This window comes from Rhododendron vialii, chromosome 5a (assembly GCF_030253575.1).
Source record: "Rhododendron vialii isolate Sample 1 chromosome 5a, ASM3025357v1".
In the NCBI taxonomy this organism is placed as follows: domain Eukaryota; kingdom Viridiplantae; phylum Streptophyta; class Magnoliopsida; order Ericales; family Ericaceae; genus Rhododendron; species Rhododendron vialii.
The window spans coordinates 33,819,737-33,840,737 of NC_080561.1; the positions used below are offsets into that span (position 1 = coordinate 33,819,737).

The 21,001-nt window shown below is 36.9% G+C and overlaps 1 protein-coding gene and 1 long non-coding RNA gene across 5 annotated transcripts; both read right to left on the minus strand.

Annotated features, from left to right (window-relative positions):
- Nucleotides 1–38: 38 nt before the first annotated feature.
- Nucleotides 39–12,786, minus strand: LOC131327111 (putative protease Do-like 14). 4 transcript variants are annotated; one of them, XM_058360117.1, is made up of 11 exons: nt 12,654–12,786; nt 12,440–12,541; nt 8,496–8,633; nt 5,913–6,058; nt 5,227–5,528; nt 4,982–5,042; nt 4,639–4,769; nt 4,423–4,543; nt 990–1,082; nt 522–649; nt 39–268 (listed from the first exon to the last, which is right to left on the minus strand). In XM_058360117.1, exons 2-11 carry the CDS (start codon nt 12,516–12,518, stop codon nt 217–219), a joined length of 1,251 nt encoding a protein of 416 aa, XP_058216100.1. In that variant the 5' UTR covers nt 12,519–12,541; nt 12,654–12,786; the 3' UTR covers nt 39–216. The 4 variants fall into 4 exon arrangements, with proteins under 4 accessions (XP_058216100.1, XP_058216099.1, XP_058216102.1 ...); XM_058360116.1 differs by having other exon boundaries at nt 12,628–12,786; XM_058360119.1 differs by lacking the exons at nt 12,440–12,541; nt 12,654–12,786 and adding an exon at nt 6,204–6,310 and having other exon boundaries at nt 8,496–8,634.
- A 1,120-nt stretch (nt 12,787–13,906) lies between these two features.
- Nucleotides 13,907–20,721, minus strand: LOC131327119 (uncharacterized). The gene is made up of 4 exons (XR_009200196.1): nt 20,191–20,721; nt 19,034–19,225; nt 16,540–16,665; nt 13,907–14,495 (listed from the first exon to the last, which is right to left on the minus strand). It is a non-coding gene; the product is annotated as an uncharacterized LOC131327119 (long non-coding RNA).
- Nucleotides 20,722–21,001: the final 280 nt, after the last annotated feature.

A 21,001-nucleotide genomic window follows, 5' to 3' on the forward strand; every position in this document is an offset into this window, starting at 1 on the left:
GAATAGGAAGATTAGTGATCGAATGGGAGCGAGAGAAGTAGATAACCAACATTAAGTAACGTACATAATAACAATAGGTTAACGATAATTAATTACACGAGAATAGTTAATTGGAATAATTCTATGCAAATCGAACAAAGAGAACATAATTAAACAACTACGATAAATATTGCAATTAGCAGGGTATATATACATCACTTTTAACTGTTCATGGGTTTACATCCGAACTCTTTTAACAGCCACCATGCATTTTTCAGGGAGCGGCCACCTGAGAAGAAAAGGAAAATAATGAGAAATCGAACAAATCAAATGAAAGATGAAAGATCAAATAATTAGAACAAAAACACCCACTTCTCTAATAAATTGCTTGAATTTATCCGAAGTATACACATAAAACTACCCAAAGTACAAACTCGTTTCTTTTGACAAATGTGATGAAAAAATCCATGAATTTGAAGCCTTTTTAAAGACGGGTACAAATGTATGAAGACATTAATCAAAATGCTTAATAGGTAATTTACTTGTAAAATTTATCTGGTCTAGTCTCTTCGAGCTTCACCTTTAGCTTCAAACGGCCACCACTTGTTGCTCTTATCACAACCAGCTTCTCAGATTTCCCCGCCGTCTTGTCCCATATTATGTCACAGAACTGCAACAGGAGAATGATTACACAAACATACACCATAGCGCAAGTGGCAAATGACTAGTAAGAGGGAACAAATGTGAAAAATGGAAAACAGGGTTCATACTACATAGTGGAAAGGCTTCTGGCAGTCAATAGTCCATGGAGGCATCAATAAAGGCCCCTTAACAACCTAACAGGGAGCCTCAGCAGCCTAGAGCCCAAGACCCACCCATATGTACAGCTTATAGCATGCATTATGGGGCGAGAGCCCCCAATACATCCCTTAACAACAGTGATTTTTCTCATTTTCTTCCTTTTTGGGACAAGTTCTGTGATAACAACAATGATGATAAAAACGATATACCTCCAAAAAACTCCTAACTTTGTTGCGTGCGCATCGAACAATAACATCACCGTCGAGTATTCCAGCACGTTCAGCAGGCGACCCTGCAATAACCTGTTGATTGTTGGCAAGAATATGCAGCGGAGTATAAGATTACAAATCCATATATACATATGCACACCAGCATTATCGCTGTTCAAAAGTTGCATTACAGACAAGCAAACAAAACAAAAAGGAAATTATTTTAGTTAAAGAGGGAGTGTAAAATCATTTCTCTAAAACTCAAAGGCAAGAAAGCACTTGATTAGAACACATGTGAGTGCATAAATCATAATACATTCCCTGTTTCCTACACTTACAGAAAATTAGGGTTACATGTACCAAAAATATCGAAACTGTCCATCAAAGGAATCTTGATTATTGTGTTTTATGTTCCAAAATTACAATTGCTGTGATACTGTTTTTTGTCTCTGTCCAATAGAGTTTCTGGTTCAAACAAAGAGCTCAAAATGCTTCACCACATTGTTGATCAGGACCATTTGTGAGAAACCAGGGAAGCTAGCCACTTTCCTTGCAAAATACATGAAAAGAAGCTTATCTTCTAGCTTTCCTTTCAAAATACACGAAAAGAAGCTTAACTAGAGCTCTTTCAAATTCCGGATTGCATTGAGAAAAGCGCCTATAGAATCCCACGTTTTCAAAAAATGGCAGTCTTATCTTTTTTTTTTGGGGACCCACTTAATATGGTTAGAAAGGTAACTAACAAAAAGAACACCAACATTTGCTTAAGCTGCAAGAGTTCAGGTTATGTTCAAGTCAATAAAATCCTGATCTGAATCTCATTTAACTTGAAAGTGACTTGCTAGCATCTATAATCCCTCTCACTTTCCCCAGGAGCAAGGAAAGAGTTATCTCTGCCTGTCCTTCCTTTCATTCGGGGCCACTATTAAGGCACTCTGGTCAGTCTCTCGCTCTTTAAATAAACAGATATGTTAAGAATCATTTTTCAATGCCCCATTCTGCGATATGAAACTTACATGAATACGTCGCTAACGACACACCCACGCCTGAAACTCGTACTCGAGTCCATGTATCAATATCCAGTGCTCGATTAGGAAAGAACTAACAATTGATGTGTTAGGCAGATAGAGTAAACATGAACAAAGTTTCTAGAGTTCTCAATAATCACCAAAAGCATAAAGGTTACCATATCTGACTACCATTTGAATCCAAAAAAGGTCCAAGAGAATCCAGTAAACAAAAATTCCCCAGAAAGAACCAATATCTATGGGGAAAAGGCAAAGAAGTGGAATATTGATGAGTTATGCGACCGAACAAAATTACCCCAATTAAGAATACTAGAGAAGGGCGATCGGCTACTTGGTGGTCAGCGAGCCCTTAAAAAATGAGCCAGCATTAGCTAGCACATAATTTAAGGATTCGTCGCTAAATTCGTAATCTTTTGCAACTACTTCTAAAAGAACATGAGAAATTTGCTTATTTCCATTGTTTAAAATAGAAAAGGTATAGAACCTTTTCCTGCTTTGAGTAGTAGTAGCTATTCCACCATTTAGAAATACATCCACTTTCCATCCCAAATAAGAAAAAGTACTGACCCATTCTGCCAAAATTAAAAATCCAAAGAGCTTGTAGTCTATTTAGTGACGCATTAACTCAGAGTAGCATGGGAAAATCCGGTTAACAGGATCATAAATAATAAATGTCTACTTTCTACTATATTTTATTCGAGCCATTGGATGCCTTTATGACCCATTACCCTGAACCTGATCTACCAACAGCCCTAAGCAGATCAAAAATTTCCCCTAGTTGTCCTCATAACCGAGCTACTTTTTAAAAAAAGTGTCAGACATAGGTAGCCATGAATCTCATGCCATAAGGCACCTGATACACCATATTTCCCAGGAAAACCTACTTCTTACGGTTTCAGAAAATTTGACACGAAAAGCAGTTCCATATTGGTCCGTAAATTACTAATGAAAAAGCATATGCAAGATAGTCTTCCTTTACAACCAGTAAAATCTTTTAAAACAGATGTGCATATGACTCAAGCATTTTGGAACATAGTTATCCAAGGTGCAGAGCACATTTAAGTGTGAAAGCTGTCGAGCCTAGATAACTGGAGAGGTGCCAAACACAGGATTGGATTATGTTTCCAACCTTCGAAAACTTACCTTTTATCGCACGTTCAAAGAGTCATGCACACAGCTATTTTAAGACTCTACATGGATGATAACAGATCATGTTCTTTTCTTCAATCCTTAAATTTACCCAAAACAAAATTGTTGTTCTAGGCATTGAAGATTATGAAAGATTCGAGATAAGAGATAAGTAGTTTATCTCAATCAACTTTGACTTACAAACATAGATGAATCTAGTAATCAGCTGAGTTTAGAGAGTAGTAGCAGTGATCTCCTCTAATTACAAATGCCATTATGGTGGAACCATGTAAACCTTTCGCATCTTCTCTCTCTATTATTGTCCCTTCCATTCCTTGTGTGACTTGTGTCTATATGCATTCTTATTGATAATCCAGGTACTAACTCTTCTCTGTAACAGGATGATTTGGATCGAGTGTGCCCCTTATAGTTGGTGTTTGATGATGTTTTCTCATAAGAAACTTACTACCAATGATATGTTTCAAAAGAGAAGACCAATTTGATTTTCACCCTGATTCGTCGGTCCTGTGAGGGGAGCCAAGGAGAGTATGGATCTTTGTTCTTACATTCCCTAAATGGGAGAAAGTACAGCATTTGGCGATACTTCATGGTAGTCAGTACAGCATTTGGCAGTAGTAGACTGGGTAACTCATCATAATTGGTGTTTGTTATGCATTCAGTTCAGAGGCTTTGGTTCAGATGACAAAGTGGGACTCTTAAGGAGTCGTGTGGTGTGTGCTGTTACACAGTTCTTTGTCTTGAAAGGAATGCTATAATTTTCTAGGATAGAAGCGAAGACATGAGAGTATGTGGAGACGATTCGTTCTCTTGCTTCTTTTTGAGTTGGGCTGCCTCCTCCTTGCAAAGGGACACCATTACTTTTTATTACTACTAGATAGACATCATGTAGGGATTTGTACTTTTTCCCCTTTCTTGGTGGACTACTGTTGCTAATCAAAAGGGACAAAAAAACTGAGATTGGGACAAAAGAAGTCTAATCACATTTAGTTGCACCAAAATATGCCACAACATGACTTTCTGGCCAGCATCACAGTCAAAGTACCAAAAAAGACAGATTCCTGCCAATTATTTAACAAATCTATTATAGAACCTCACAGAGTTGAAACAAGAGGTCAAGATAGCATGTGGCCACAATAATAGGTTTGGAATGATCCTGACACCAACAACCTCAGTTCTAAACATATGCAGTGAAATTTCTTGTAGTTTTACTGTCGTTCGATTTAATCATCTACAAAACACGGTAGCAGAGAAAATACCTTTTCAACAAGAACACCTTTGGAGACGTTGGGAAACTTTTGGATTATCTTTTCCAACAGGCCCAACCTTGCAGCACAGAGATTAGTCATCTGCATTCCGAGCCAATGTCGACAGAATCTCCTGTGCACAACATTATAGCGTCTAAGAAAGCTTAAAAATGAGACTTAATAGGAAAGACTCTACAATAAAATGACACACAAAGATTTGGAACATGCCCGTATTTCTTAAAATGCTCCAGCCATTTCAAAGCTATGTTGATGGGTAGAAAAGGAGTACACAGCCGGTCGTAAAAATTGACTCCAATGACGTCTCCATACATATTAATAAGAGGTCCACCAATGCCACACTAGCAAAAGAAAAATCATTAGCTCAAGAAATAGCCATAAATACACATAATCTACTCAAATGAAACCAAGAGCAAATTGCATTAACTTCTACAGACACACAAACATACATACATCAATTGCCTCCAAGATGTTTTAGGGTAGGATCTCAACCTCACCTGTGTTCTACATTTAAGGACAAAACTCTTGCCTAAAAAGAGAGTAAAGTACGTACTTTTGAAATCTTACAGTTCGCCCTGAACAGCTCCTTACAATCAAACTCGCACAAATCAAGGCTGGACGAAAAAAATAGAAAGCAAGAGTAAGTAATTATCAAGAAATTGCCATACAAGAGCATCCCACAATTTATACAACAATGCATCCTTGATCTGTGGAAAGATTACTAAAGGCTAACATATATGGGATACATTCTTGCATTTTTGTTTAAGAAAATCACAGCATGTAGGCATTTTCGCGTACCTGAATTTCCCCGGGGCAACCATAATCTCATGTGGTTCCTCAAAGTACCGGCCAAGAGCAACAACCTTGTCTCCAGGACAAAGATGAAATAAATCAGAATTGGGATGGAGCTGAAAAGATTCAGAACTCGTCCCGCTCTGGATTTCACAAGGATGTATACTGATAGAGTCATCCAGATTCCTTAGATTTGCTGGTTGCAACAATGCACCAGATTCAATCTTAACCAAAGCAAGATTATAGTGGAAATCGCAGGCGTACACTTGACCATCCAGTAATGTACCATCCGATAAATACACGTCAACCTGCCATAGTAGTGAAACCATTTTTCACATCATTGCAAAATTGTGATTGGTATTCTTCTGAACCATAAAACTACTTTACAAATATGAGACATAGACTCTTGGAAATGCATAGTGTACTCGCCGATAAGGAAATCAGTTGTGTGTCCGAAAATTTTGTTGGCACACATCTTGAAACATCTTTAGTAAATCAAGTATAGCACCACTGTTCATTTGACTCTCATATAATGCATGAAATATGTTGAGAAATCTCAATACATCATCTTCCCTTGTCCCTGTGTCCTTGATTTGATAACACTATGGCCCAACACTCATATGCGTACCTCCATCCACATACCTCCACCATTACTCATACCCAAGTCCACGCAACATAGATCATAAAACTACCTTGATATCATTAGGTAAGGCGTCTGATTCAGCAGAAGTTCTGAAAAGACTGGCTGAAGTCAAGATAGTACTAGTACTGAGTTGTGCACCATTGGCTTCCTCGCAATCCACGATAGTGCCAGAGCCCATAAATAGTGGCTTCCCACCTTGAAAAAAAAATTGTACATAATTAGACATATAAAAACATTACAATCGAAACAAGTATTGTAGTAATAACAATTTACATTTTCAGAATATGCAATATGAACCACAGTACAACCTACCTATACAGAGGAAAAATAAGTGTTTTACCTGTGTAATTCAGTTTGTTATCATTTCAGGTGAAACTGTTGAGCTAGAAACAATAAACTCATAGTTCCAAAAAGTCAGCATGTTTCTTGCCGAGTCAACCATTGGTACTGGTAACCAACAAAAAACTAGTCTTATAATCATCCAAAAGTGTGAATTATCTCGCAATGAAATAGTACTTGAAGCATAACGATTAACGACTCCCCGTATATGACCTCTCTAATCACTTCCCCAAAGATAGACAAACTTTACATCTACTAAGCAATCAGTACTGCACGAATTTGAAGACATAACACACTGAATTTTCACACATGATCTTCATATTACCACCTGAAAGTATTAGCAATCAACCAGGAATGAGGATACATAAAGTAATTTGTCTAACAATCAGCTAAAAAAGATTTTCAACCCGAAAACAATTTCAATCCGTAGTAAAGATACAGGACAATGTCAGCTTTTCACAGTTTAAATAACTTTTTTCTAGCTATTATTATTCCTTCCAAAGAAAGGGTTTACATGGTTAGACCTAAACGGTTCAAAATGGAACCAAACACGACAAAAAGTCTAACAGTTCCAGGTAGGATGAACCAAAAAGCATTAATTACCAACTCAGCACATTCTCATTCTCTATAGAAACAATGAACAAAGATTGAAGTGAAGAGTCAAAAGATTATTCATGCCAATTGAACCTTAGCTGAAACCCATCCAAACAACAAAGTAAAGAAAGTATCAGATAGCAATTACAGGTTAGTCAAATTTCCCAAGAATCCAACCAAAAGGTGTAATCCCAGCAGTAGTCTGATAATAACTTCCATACATTGGCTTTGTACAACCACCTGAAAGTATTCGCTATCAAAATCCCTCCAAAATGAAATAACACCAATACAAAGAGAAAAATCATTCAGGGTCAAAACCAAAATTGCCAAAGAAACAAACCAAAAAGTGTCAAAACCAAAAGTGCCAAAGAAACAAACCAAAAAGTGTTAGGAGCAAAATTCTTGACAGAGCAAGATTATGACCCCAATTTCCTTAGCTATATTACTTTCTGTTTGCCTCACCCATCTTGAGACACGAAGTCAGTTGAATACTGATTTCAACTACAAAGAGTTCTACCTTCAACACAAAACTATGTACTTTTAATTCTTGAGAGAAAAGTTTGTTTCTACATAAACTATGCTAATATTGTCCTAGAAGACACTGAGATTACATTAATAGGTTGAAACCCGCACACCTGATAACACCTGAATGCAACCATTTAGCTTAATCAAATATGGGCTGTAAAGAAATTTCAAACAAACAATAGGTTTAAACGATGCCAAACATAAAAAAAAGTGAACATCAAATTTCAATAGAGCAACATTAAATTAGAAAAATACCCTTCTCATGAATCTGGTAATTGGTTCCTAAGGACAATCATCTTGAGCTTCAAATCATGTCCGTGTGAGGGTGTGCATGGTTTGTTATGAGGAATTGTTGTGGTTGGCTTGTGGTGGCCGTGATCAAATGGAGGAGGATCTCAAAAAGAAAAAGATCAACGGATGGGTGAGGGACCAAGTGATGATTAGGGGTCAAAATTTGGAAGTTCATATCAGAGTGGGATTCAAAATTTGGAAGCTAAAAATACCACATCGTACTAGAAAACAATTGTCCTGACTGCTAAGGTTATCCAAAAATAAATGTCGAAAAGCATAAAAAAGAGTAGAGTGGTTTGGGGGAAGAGAGAGTCCCACGTATGGTAGAGATAGAGAGTTCGGACCCTCTTGGGGAAACTCCGCTCCTTACTCAACATTACTCACAGGAAACTAAACAAACACCTTAAAACCTCTCTAATCCTTTACCTAACCAACCACCGATTGAGATTACTCAAACTCCTACCAAATAAAGGGAGACACAAATCCTTAATCAAATTTTTCAAAGCCATTTTATGTCTTTTAAATTTACACAGATGCTTTGCCCATCGGAGTACATCATTAAAGCTTTTACTCAAACTTTCACCCAAATTAGAGCAAGGGCTGGAGATAGTTGATAGCCTACTACATTGCCATATCACAGGTGCTAAAGATGGAAAAGAAGGACAATCATACGGAAAAAAATTAAAATGGAACAGTTTAATAAAGGTCGACCTTCAACGGAAACAAAACGGACAACAAATGGGGAATCTTTCAAAGCAGCTCCTTTCGTACCAATGTCAAAGTCCATATTTGCATAGGTGTAGATGTAATGAAAGGACATAAACCAAGGGCCATATGGAGAATAAAGAAAAGAACAAAATATCATAATTCAGTAAACATCAACCTGAAAGGGAGACAAGGCTGACAACAAATGGAGAAGCTTTCGTAGCAGCTCTTTTCGTGTCAATGTCCAAGTCCATATTGGCAAAGGTACGAGTATCAAACTCTTCCCAAAAAGAATGCCGGACAATTTGGTAGGGACCTGTTCATATCATTATCAAATCAAAGATCAAAAATAAAAACCTATGCATAATCGAAAAGAATAAAGCCTGAAAAGTCTGTCCTACTTTTACTGTCCAAAACTACCCTTGAATCCTTGATCAGAAAACAAAAACACAGACTGAAACATCTCCAAACCTACAAGGAGAAAATTGAAACGTATCCAACACAAACAAAATGGCACAAAAGTGAAATATAACTCATCCTTCCACCCAAGTAACACAGTTTCAAGCAGAAACATCATATCATTTCAACCCGCAATTCAAATTGGTTCTCCAATACAATTCGAATGCATTCTATCCGCAACACTATTGTCTCCACTCCTACACAAAAACATCATATGGACACTGGTAATCGGCCATGGAAGCGTTCTGGTGCATCATTTTGGTTTGAATTGCAGTCAGCCCCCCTGATACTCCACCAGGTAATTCAATATTCGTAGTTCAAAGCTTGTAATATATACAATGTATAACACATAAAAAGCTAGACCTGACTGAGTACCATCAGTGTAGATTTGCATACATGACATATGTACATACATTTTAAATTTGTGGGCGAAAAATAATGAGCATAAATTTGAAATTTAATTGCCTCATGCAACGTGTTGTATAACACTATTAGAATGCGTAGGACAGCATAGAATTATGTTTGACCAACTTTTTATGAACTACTCGCGACAAGAATGTTTATAAAACTGCTGAAAAATAAATTCACACAGAAGTTTTATCCATGACCTGTTTGGGAAGATAGAAATATAAGAAAGTAAATGTGTAGAACACTACAATTTCCTGTTATAACAAGTTCTTTAAAGCAAATAAAGAACAAAGCTACTTTAAGAAATCAATAAATCATGTCAGTATACTTATTGATGATCACTCTGCTTCTAGATGATTAAAGACGAACATATTAACGATTCCTGTATTAAAGCCTGATTAGATAGTTTTTCTGTTTATTAAGAAAACAATTCTAAAGCTTGAATCCGGCAAACCAAAGCAGAAGCGTTTCCTGAAAGAACATGAAAATCCAAATTACCATCACTTGCTTTCCTCGGACGTACACACCTAGAAAATTTATGTTACGTTCTGAGAATCTCAGTAAGACTACAATTAAAGTTTAATAGAGTTGCCTCATCATTAAGGAGATGGCGTAGAAATTTAAGGATCCACGAGTTTTTCATACTGACTGTTTCCCTCCCAATCCACATTGCATATGTTGTAAAAATAACTTTCTAAGACAGTTTGTTTGAAGTTTTACTTTGCAAGGAATGCCACATATCCATACCATTTAATTAATTTACCACAAACATGCAAGTTAGAGCAAAAAACTACGTGAACTCCAATACTAATTATCTAGAATTGCTACACAACTATGAATGATTTCCAAAACAATGCATTCAAATTACATTTATTTTTGACACAAGTGAGTAATGAGGAAGAAAACGCGGACATTCATCTAAATTATCTTTGACCTTAAGACTGAGGTTAGATAACCTTATCTAACGTTATCGACTTGTGAAATGTGAGATAGTATATGTGGAACCATGTCCCATTCCAAAATGCTCTGGCAACATGTGGAAAAGCACACTACTGGATTAACACGTGCACCCATAAAACAAGAATATCATCACTCATCAGCATGGGATATTAGAGAAGTGATAAGCACCGAGATTTTTTGCCTGACAGGAAAGAGGAAAAACAGAAAACAAAGAAGTAATCGAAGAAATTTGGGTGCCATCAAGCATGTATAGTACAATGAAGAACAAACAAAGGAGAATTTGTTTCAAGAAAAATAAGGGGGAATAGTTAAATTTTACCAAGATAGTTTTCCTTGGATTCAACCTCTAATGATCGTCCCTTTTCAATCTTCTAATTTTCTAGATCATTGTCAATTATAGTCGCATCACATTTAACACTTTGGTCAAAAGAGGAAAATCCCAGATATCGCAAATGTACAAAAGATGTTGAACTAACATTGTCGGGATACACGCATGAAGAAATGCCTAATTGGAGGTCACATCATAAGACCATTCATGGTCATGGTCAAAGTGAGTTGACTTCAGGGTTCAAAATCGCGGGATCCGGATATGTATCCCAAACGGTGATATCGCCATTTATTGGCCAATAGCGGATAGTATCAAGCGATATATATGCAAATAATGCTATAGGAAGACCAAAATCACATATAGGCCAGTTCTATTTGTAATGACCGCTATTTTGAACCATGGTTGGCTGAAATAGTAAAACTACAGCAATATAAACACGATGTGGGAATCCATGTTGTAAAAAACCCTCCTCAAATCCATTTCTTAGTTAGTGGCTATTTGTTTCCCTTCTCCAGGAAACTATATTACAAGCAAATAAACCCTGAATAACATCCCGCAAACCCCGAAAAAAACTTAGAAAGAAGGATCAAAGTCCACGAATGTCCATAGAGTCAGGCTACAACAAACAATTAGGTATACAGACTTCCAATTCCGAGATTGGAAATGGAGGGCTCTAAAGCTTTTCAATAAGGGATTCAGCAGCCCATCAAAGAGGTGAAGTAGTGGTATTGTTCTTGCCATTACAAATTGGCGTCCACTAGCGCCCTTGTCTACTTGTCTAGAGCAAAGAGAAGGCAAAAAAATGGTGCCAAAGCAGCATGAGCGGACTTCTATTGCTACGTAAGAATAGAGCAACATTTTGTGCCACACGTTTGAATTTGAAGGTAAAGGGCTCAATTGTTATATGGTCTCCAACTCATGCAGCAGAGCAAAACAACGTTCCATTTTTTTATGCACATCCATCCGCATTGCAAGCAAGCGGTGTGCCACAACCCCATGCTTCATTTTTGTTATCTAAGGTAGGAAGTAAAGACGGAGAGCTACCGGAAAGGGGAGAGGAGAACAGAGGTAGCCATCAAACTATGGAACCACACCAAAACAAAGGCCCTCGGACGAGCATGAAGTATAGCAACATGCAAATAACAGAAACCCTACGAAAGGCTTCATCTCAAAGAAATAGAACGTTTGATTATAGAAGCTCTAGTTGTCTATATTGGAATTATTTTTGACGAATAAACTCTTAAACAAAAAGGATGCCAACCGAGATTCGAACTCGGGCATTTCTTGTGGGATGAAATCAATTTACTGCTAAACCACAAGAGCCACTTTTCCTAAGATGCGAATAAATTATGTATATACATATTTAGGAAGGGGGCTCCTATTTTGGGCCTAAAATTTAGAGGCCCTGCGCGACAGCCTCTTGGGCCTTGCAAAGGGTAGTTGCTTTCCAAATCTATGGATTGCATACGTAATATCGTTGATTGTTCCAGTTACAAGTTGCCTCAGGGGGGAAGATTATTTTCGAAATTAAAGTTGGTAAAAACCTACCTTTGGTCAACCATGTCACAGGGGTACATTTGCAACTAAAAATGCACGAAGAACATTGTTTAAAAGGATAATTTTTAAAATATTGTAAGAATTAGTGATTTTGAGTATTTATGCTCTCAAATTCTTGTACACTAAATTGAGGGCCCTATTCAAAAAATTAGCTTTATGCTCCATAAATCTCAGAGCCAGCCGTAGGCACAATACGGCAGCGTGACAGGGAGGTGTCGTGTGTCTTGTATACATGCACGTGCAGTTGTGTAATCTTGTATTGTGTAGTGAGAATATTCAACACAAGTGTATCAGTTTGAGGTGTCCAAACTCAACAATAATCATAGAGTTAGACTTTATTTACTGGCTAAGAAATTGCTCCTTCCCAAAACTAAAATAAAAAAACAATGCACGACCGTTATTTTACCTACCCCAAGACTCGGGGCGTCCCCGTTTCCATGGACTAAAGCTCGCCATTTTTTCCTCCGGGTCGCGAGTGTCGAACTCCATTTTTTTCCTCTGGTACGTTGGACCTGATAGTAAAAATTTAGACAGACAAAAAAAAAAAAAACCAAGTTTTAACCATAGAAAGCAGAAGCAATCGCGCTGAGAAAATAACCTCAAATAGAGCGATGAGAGAACGACCGTGCAATCTGCCGCAGGCGACGGCGCCCGTGGCGGTGGAGCAGATACTTATAGCAGTGGAGATTCCGACCTGAGACTGAGGTATTGTACGAGAATGAAGTAATTTTGTTGAACCCTATTAATAAGAGGGAGGGTGAACATTATAATGGGTAGAAATTTTGCAGGGTGCACAAAATTAATACACTTTTGGCATGAGTTAGTGGAAATTGCGTCGGGTATACGAAATTTATATTTTTTTGGTAATAATGAGTTAATGGTAAAAGAAAAACTTTTTAACGGAGCTTTCCGTCAATAAAGTTTACGGAGGTTAATCTCGACTATCCATAAGTGTTTTAAACGATTCAAATTAAAGATAAACTATAAATTATTAACAGTAAGAAGTATTTATTTTCAGTAATAGTTTAAAAACGCATATCAATCGTTGATTTTCAGAACAGACGGATGAAATTGCCCAGAGTCGTTAATAAATTTATCTCTAGTAGAAATTATGTAGGATCCACTGAATCTATACATTTATTTATTTTTTTTGATAATAATAAGTTAATTTGTGGTATAATCGGGCGAAGAAAATTATTCTCCACTCCGAAAGAATATATAATATGAGAGGGAAATTGTGAAAATAATCGCTGAGCTTGTCCGCTATTTGCATTTAGGACTTTAACACAAACAAAATTCAATTAAACACACTTTGGGTTCCGTCAACATTTAGATCCCTGACGTCAAGTGCATCAAAACCCAAACGAAAATGGTTTGCGGGGCGCTTATTTGGACAAACGCCTAAATTGCATGGCTGGCAATGATGCGGCCAAAGTCCTGGGGACAATTTCGAAGCAACCCCTAAACTTGCCTTGCAATTGCAATCTCACACCTGACCTTATGGAAATTGCACTCCCTCGTACACGTATGTGTATATGTACAGTGTATATGTGTGATTAGGGGATAATTGAGTCCCCATTCACCGTTGCAACTTACACGAAATCTATTCTATTGAGAGGGTTTCCAACGGAAAAAAAAAAATATTGATGGATGATGATAGTTAAAAAAGGAAAACAAATTGCTGAAATTTACTTTATTGTTTTGCTATTCTACGCTTACTATGTTTAGAGAAACCTACGTGGATATATATTAATATAAAAATAGAAAAATAGCGTAATCGGGGCTGATTGGGTAAAGCAAAACTAGGGGAAGCAAATACCTAGTAATTTGTATCTTATTTTTATCTTTTGAACTCTCATCACTTATTATTATTATTATTACTAGTGTAATGCTCGTGCTCCGCACGATTTCACGTGCTCATTGGATTAATTGGTAGTATGGAAGTATTTTTGGTTTTGCAGTGATGATAATAGAAAAATAGCAAGAGCTTATTGAAATATAATGAATCGTAATGTAATCTATTTATATGACTACACATGAACTATTCCATTATAGAAATATAATTCGAAAAATAATCAAATGGACCGAATGGAGCCAGACTTAACGAAGACCAGAACACAGAAACAAAATCCAATGACTTAATACTCTCTAAGAAACTCTTGAAATTGAAGTATCGATTTCATGACGACGATTAGAAAGGAATGAAAACCAGTATTATCAAAAAGATGAACTGCACAAAATAATCCTTCAGATCTCTTGATTTGGATGCCAAAAGGATTTCAATCAATCTACAACTCATCTTTCCGGTATCCATTGTCCTCTATGGGACTGGCATTATCCACTGTCTGTGTCATTTTGGTGCTTCTCGAGAAGTAGTTCAAAAGGAGGATCTCCTCGTCGTCGAAAAACTTGATCTCCTATCTTAATCTCGTATGCTTCAGGTTGGTTGAATACAAGCTCTTTAAGCTGAGGAAAGAGTAGATAGAAATTAGCAATGTGATATGTTTGAGGATGCAAATGGGGAATGTAGGATCATGACCAAACTTACTGAATCTAGACATCTTCAATCCTAAGCATAAAATTCAGTGCAATAAAAATCAATAAAGATGCATAAATGAGAGACCATCACAACGAAAGCTTGGGATGTAAAATCCACAACACATGGATCTACCAAACTTGAAGGAGGCTAGCAATCTTACTCGAACCAAAACACAACCTAGCAAACAATACATAGATACACAAATACAAACCTATAATTAAGCAAACAAATCGACTGCTAAACCATGGAATTGGTTACTATATTTGTAGTTATATGCCCAATGATTTCTGCCTAGGAATTAAAACACGGTCTTTTGAGCTTATGAAAATTCAGGAGAAACATTTGTTCTTGACATTTCTGAAAAGTGTTTCTAGCTTCAATAGAAGACTGACAAATGGATGAAAAGCATGTATGGCCGATGATAATTGGTAATATCTAAAACGAACAGTCGCTTAATTAAAAAAACATTGGAATTGGCTTAAGAACCATACTGCAACCAGCTGATATCCAATTTTGCACGCCAATTCATCACCCTCTAAAGTTGAAAAATAGGTGCAACTTCTCAGTGGGACATTCATATATCTTCAAGTCCAGGATAAGAACTCAGATTTGCTTATTAGCTTATAAAAGAGAGAATAATTCAGATATGGATAGTACAATACAATTAAGAAAGTGAGAACACCACAGTTTGGTCAATTAAAGTTCCAGCAGCAAATTAAGTTTAAAATAGGACTACACGAGAGCTCTAAAGGGCAGTCAACGTCTTCAAATGGTGCACACATACAAGATGACTAAGTAATTCAAAAAAGGGCAAAATTGTATCCCTATATACATAAGATAAATTTGGTCAATTGCACAGATCCGATGGCCATATTCTATTGAACATCTAATCTGTTCCACTTCCCCAATTTATCCTTTATTAGCAGTCTAAACATACAGTATGAACAAAGGATAGTGTATCTTTTGAATTATGCTCCATTGTCAAAGATAGTGTATCCATAGTTTAAGGAACTCATCACCTCATGAAACCTCCATTGTCCCACCAATTAGTGTATTTTGTCTCATCTTCCCTTCTTTTTTTTTCCTTTCTTTTTCTGTTTTTTTCCTCTACCTTTCTCCTTTTCCTTCCTTCAAACCTAAGTGACTATTCATATGGCTTCTATTACTTCGATTACTAATGCTCAGAAACTCTTCTACTCAAATAAATACAGATTTTCTAAACCTATGTAACTGCCTTCTAAGCCTTATGATTCAGTGACATGTTGTAAACTCCAGTGAGTTGTCCAGTATCTTTTTCTTTCCTATCTTTTTTGTGCTTTTTTCCTCTGCCTTTCTCCTTTTCCTTCCTTCTCAACTCAGTCAGTGACTCAGTATTCTTATGGATTCTATTACTTCTATTACTGATTCTTAGAAACTCTTTTACTCAAAGAAATACAGTTTTTTCGAGCCTACGTAGCTGCCTTCAGTGGCATGTGAAATCCAGTGAGTTGAGTCATTTAACAATTATAGCGACATCATAAATGGAATACATGCACCATTTAAAGCGGCAATAGGAAAAATATAGTGCTCAAAATTTCCTACAGAAAAATGAACACTGTTCCCAGTCCTTTGGCTTTTAACTCTTACTATATGATTTTCAGATCAAGTTGCATACCTAAAATACTGGGTTACTTCCAGGTTTAAACAATTAGAATCTATGCATGGAGCCACAATAGGCTTTTTTGTCAAACTAAAACATGTGACCAAACATAAGTTTCAGCATCCATCGCTAGCTATCTCGAAGTGATTTAAAATGCACGCAACCATGCACTAAAGCACTTGGCGGCCAAGAGAGCAGAGTACCAGCTGGGTCTTTAGACTACTAACCCCGTACCAATTATAGGAACACACAATAAAAACCACATGTGTGGTAACATACCAGTGAGTGTGACACATGAATTAGTGCTTCATCGAGTGGAGCTGAGAACTCACCAATCTGGTTAATTCCTTTTCTATCACCAAGTCCGTGTTGCAAAGTCTGGATGAACCAGAAAGTTAAGTTGTAAGACTCGAACTCGTATACATGTATTAGTGCGCTGCTTTCCAGTTTCCAAGTACCTAGCATAAGCACATACAGTTCAACGCTTAAAAAATGAGGTATCACCGGAATGAATGACGTGAAATAGAAACAAAGTCAATAACTGAAACTCAAAGAAATCCTCAAAATTACACCCAAAAATATCTTAACAGAAATTCTAGTACTTGTCTTCAACCTACCAATTAGAAAGGAATTCAGTAGAAATGGAAACTGCAATGTTTCCCACCTCAACTTTTATGTTACATCTTGTTACTTTCATGGAGAATAGAGAAGTCAATTGAACAGAAACCCAGAAGTAGATTACCGTTCCAATGTCAATGGCAACATCTTCATTTGTGTGATGGTCATCAATATGAATTTCACCAGTAGCCTTTACATGAACGTCAAATAACCCATGCTAAGCAAGTTGCTGATATACCCAAAGAAAACACAGAAATCATCACATAAAACTCACAGTAGACAACTATTACACCAAGTAAATCCTCAGCAGTTTTAAAATTTTCACATTCTAAATCCTTGGCAACGAGGACATGACTGGGTCGGAGACATTTTAGACCAAATCTTTGAATAAGGCTACATTGAATGGAAATGTATCTTCTCTTAGCTCCCTCCTAAACTTTCTAAACAACCAAATATAGCATTATCCTTCACTTATCCTGTGGAAATTAATATCTGCAACTATAGTTGTCAAGGACAAAAGGCGCACCACGAGCAAAGTTTTATTGGGCCTAGGGCGAGAGGAGCAAGGTGAGGCGCATGCCTATTTGAAGAGAGGCGCACCTATGCGGAAAAATAAATTATTTCTGAAAATAATTGTGTAATGTGCACTTTTTTGGAAAGAAAAAAAAACCTCATTTTTCATGCATTTTTTTTGAAAAAAGTGCGCTTTTTTGATCTATTTGAAATGAAAGAAGCTTGCTTTTCTCGCCTTGTCACTTTTCGCTTGCTTTTTTCAGGTCGCCTCACCTTGTGCCTAGGCGCACCTTTGACAATTATGTTTGCAACTTACTTAAATTGCCTAAAGAATGCATCCTGCTGCTGAAAATAGAGTTAAAACTTCAAAACTCTCAGGAAAAAAATATATCATCAAAACAGACATCACCATAGAAATTGAAAATAGTCATTCATGAGAGCGGATCAAAAAGAAAAAAGTCATTCATGAGAGAGATATTGACGTCCAACGACATGTGGTCAAGAAAAAGGATCCCAATGTATCAGGTATGCCCGAACCATCTAAGTTTATTCTCATTGACACATTGGTCTCTTTTGTAACCCTCTTCACCTCTCCAATCCGAGCACCTACATAAAAAAACTATAAACTGGGAATCGAGAAACAAAACTCAAAGGCTCCGTGTGGATAGATGTAGATTTCAAGCATATGGACCCGATGTTCAACTCCAACAAAAAAATAGAAGTCTAGTTATCAATTGTGTATAACTACAATCCTTTCATCAGTTCATGAAGTCACTCCAACTGAATCGATATTTCAAGTTCATCGTGACTAAGCTCTCAAAGTATATTCTCATGCATACAACCAAATCTTGACTGGAACTATTGTTGTCGAATACTAAAATCAAGACCATTTGGAACCCATGGTTATAGAACAGAGACCAAAATGTAATAGTATCATTGTATAAGAGCCTCTCTAGCCCTTACCAATTTCTTAACTCAAAACTCAAAATTTGAGTAAAACCTCCTTAAAACCCACTCCACTCTTTAACTCAAGCCTACACCAAATTAAGTTTTACTCAAACTGTTATACAAATCAAAGGAGACTTGTATTTTTATTCTAATTTTGCAACGCTATTTCTCCTCTCAAATTTACAACCATGTCATTAATGTAGCTTTTGGCTTTTACTCATGTTTGTGCCAAAATTTGAGTTTGTCCATCGGATAACAAATAAAGTTTGTACTCAAGTTGGAGTAAAAGTATAAGGACTGGAAATGCTCTAACCACAATCATTGACACGAAGTCACTTGTGACAAAGCTCTCAAAGAAAGTTCTTAAGCACACTACCAAATCTACATTGGGGTTGCTTTTGTTTTTTGTTTTTGAAACGGAAAAATATTACTAAGAAACTTGATAGGGGTACATCAAGTGAGGAATATTTGAGGCTGTTTTTGTTGAATGCTACTATTAAACCCCTCCTTTTGAAACCCATAGCTGCTCAAACAGAGCCTACAATGTAATAGTATCACCGTATTCGACACTTCCGTTATAAATCAGGTGTTCAGGTAAGCTTACGTGCACCTAAACTAAACACGTGACCAATCCAACCGTCCATAAGCGGGGGCCAATTAAATATCAAGATCGATCGCAGCCAATCGTCGAAGTTCCTAGAGTTGTTCCACTCAAATACTTGTCTAAGTTCAAACAAACCTAAGTACCTCTTGATGAAAGTCCAATCAGCGGAATACTGTATGCTATGATCCTCACGCATTGCTTGTCCCACTTTTGTACCTTTGTTCCTTTCATTGATAAGAAAGTATTTATCTCGAACGCGTAGAATATACACAAAATTGTGGCAAGTAGAAGCCAACTGATCTTCAATCCTCATAGCCATAGCAAATTTAAACCACCTGTAAATGTTTTTAAGAACATAAGGTGCGATTACCATTCGAAGTTATCAATATGGTAAACAATTAAAAAGGAATAAAATCATCCAATCTGATTACAAATAAGCAAGTCTTACAATATGAGGCCACAAATTAAATCTTATTTGGACTTCATGAAGATGGTGGACAATATGCGGAAAGTTTAGTATATGTGATCACAATACATTCATTCTGTATCCTTTGGTTCATCTGCTAAGCAACATGCAAAACAATTATGCTAATGACATCATGTAGAAGCACTCCCATTTTCTCCAAATTCGGTTTCGTCAATGTTGCGGGGAAATTCTTTCAAATTGTGCTACATTGCGCCCTCTTGCTTCATCAATTTCACTTTGGACCATTTGATCACATTGGCGCAAAAGACTCAATGTTTTGTTTTGTTCTAATGCATTGGTAAGTAGTTTATTGCCAGTAGCTGTAGATTTTAGAATCCAAACCAATTCAATGATTTCATCTCTAAGCCACTCGTAACTCTGCTTATTTTCATTGTTAACAGAAGATTCTGAGCCTGTTGTTTGGTTGTCTAGTGTGACAGGAACGGGGGATCATGTGATTCCTCTGGCTGTTGAAGATTATTTTGGAGATGGCCACGAATGTGCCTTCATTTTTTAAACTTTGCAGGTTAAAGGGCTAAAAAGAGGGCATTAGATATTAATAAAGGGTGCAATCTAATTTTTTGGAAAATAAACACAGGGACAATCGTAAAGGAGGGTTTCTACTTTTGTAAGCCTGATGATTTAATTAAATGTTGTAAAATCGAGTGAGTTGTTGGATTCAACCACGATAGCGAGATGATTAATCCACTAAATCGATCATTTGAAGTAGTAATAGTGAGCTAAACATACAATTCTGTTACCATACCACACAAATCATAGATATTACAAACTAAGGTAAATATTCCTCCGCAAAATGGAAAACCTAAAACATACCGAATCACGAAGCTGCTTTGTTGTAGCCCTAACCAACACAGTAATTAAGCCATGACAAATCCTGCGTTTGGTTTGAAGCTTGAAATACCGATTACAATAGTGGTTTCAGATTGAAAAGCTGAACAAATCCGCCCAACTTCGGATTGGCATCTTGAGGTCTGGCTAGCGTAGTGCGTTGAGGAAAGCAAATGTGGCAAGCAAGAGGAAGATAGTGATTGTGAGAAAGAAATAGAGGGGAATGGAAATTTTATTCGGCGCCGTTCAAGGACCTGGATTTCTGGTATTGATGTGGGCAACTATTTGCACAGTGCCGTAACAACAGTGCCGTGATGATGAGATTGGACAGATTAATCGGCTCAAAAAGTACAAAAATACAGTGAAATCCGGAAACGAAGTACCAATTTAGAGAGCAAAAGCAGGAGGACCTAGCCCTAACCAGAACATGAATGAGTGAAAGCCGGAGGACCGATGAACCAAACACAAACACACAAGAACAAAACACAAAGGAAAAGATCAGAGGGCAATAATGTAAATTCAGACCATGTCTTGGCTTACCATGCTAGGTTCTTTTATATACAAGTGTATTGATTATTGATGGAACCCCTCTCTTTTCTTTTCTTTTTATGAAATCCCTCTCATAAGAATAAGAGGGTCTTAGTTGTTTCTCCCGGTTAACCTTTTATATTTTTTTAGCTTTTTTTATTGAGACGAATCCCAAGAGTAAAAAATCTTGACCAAAATACGAAAAAAGTTCACAAAGGTTGTAATAAAAAGGCCAAAAAACTGCCTTTCTAGTATTTTTTTTTTTTAA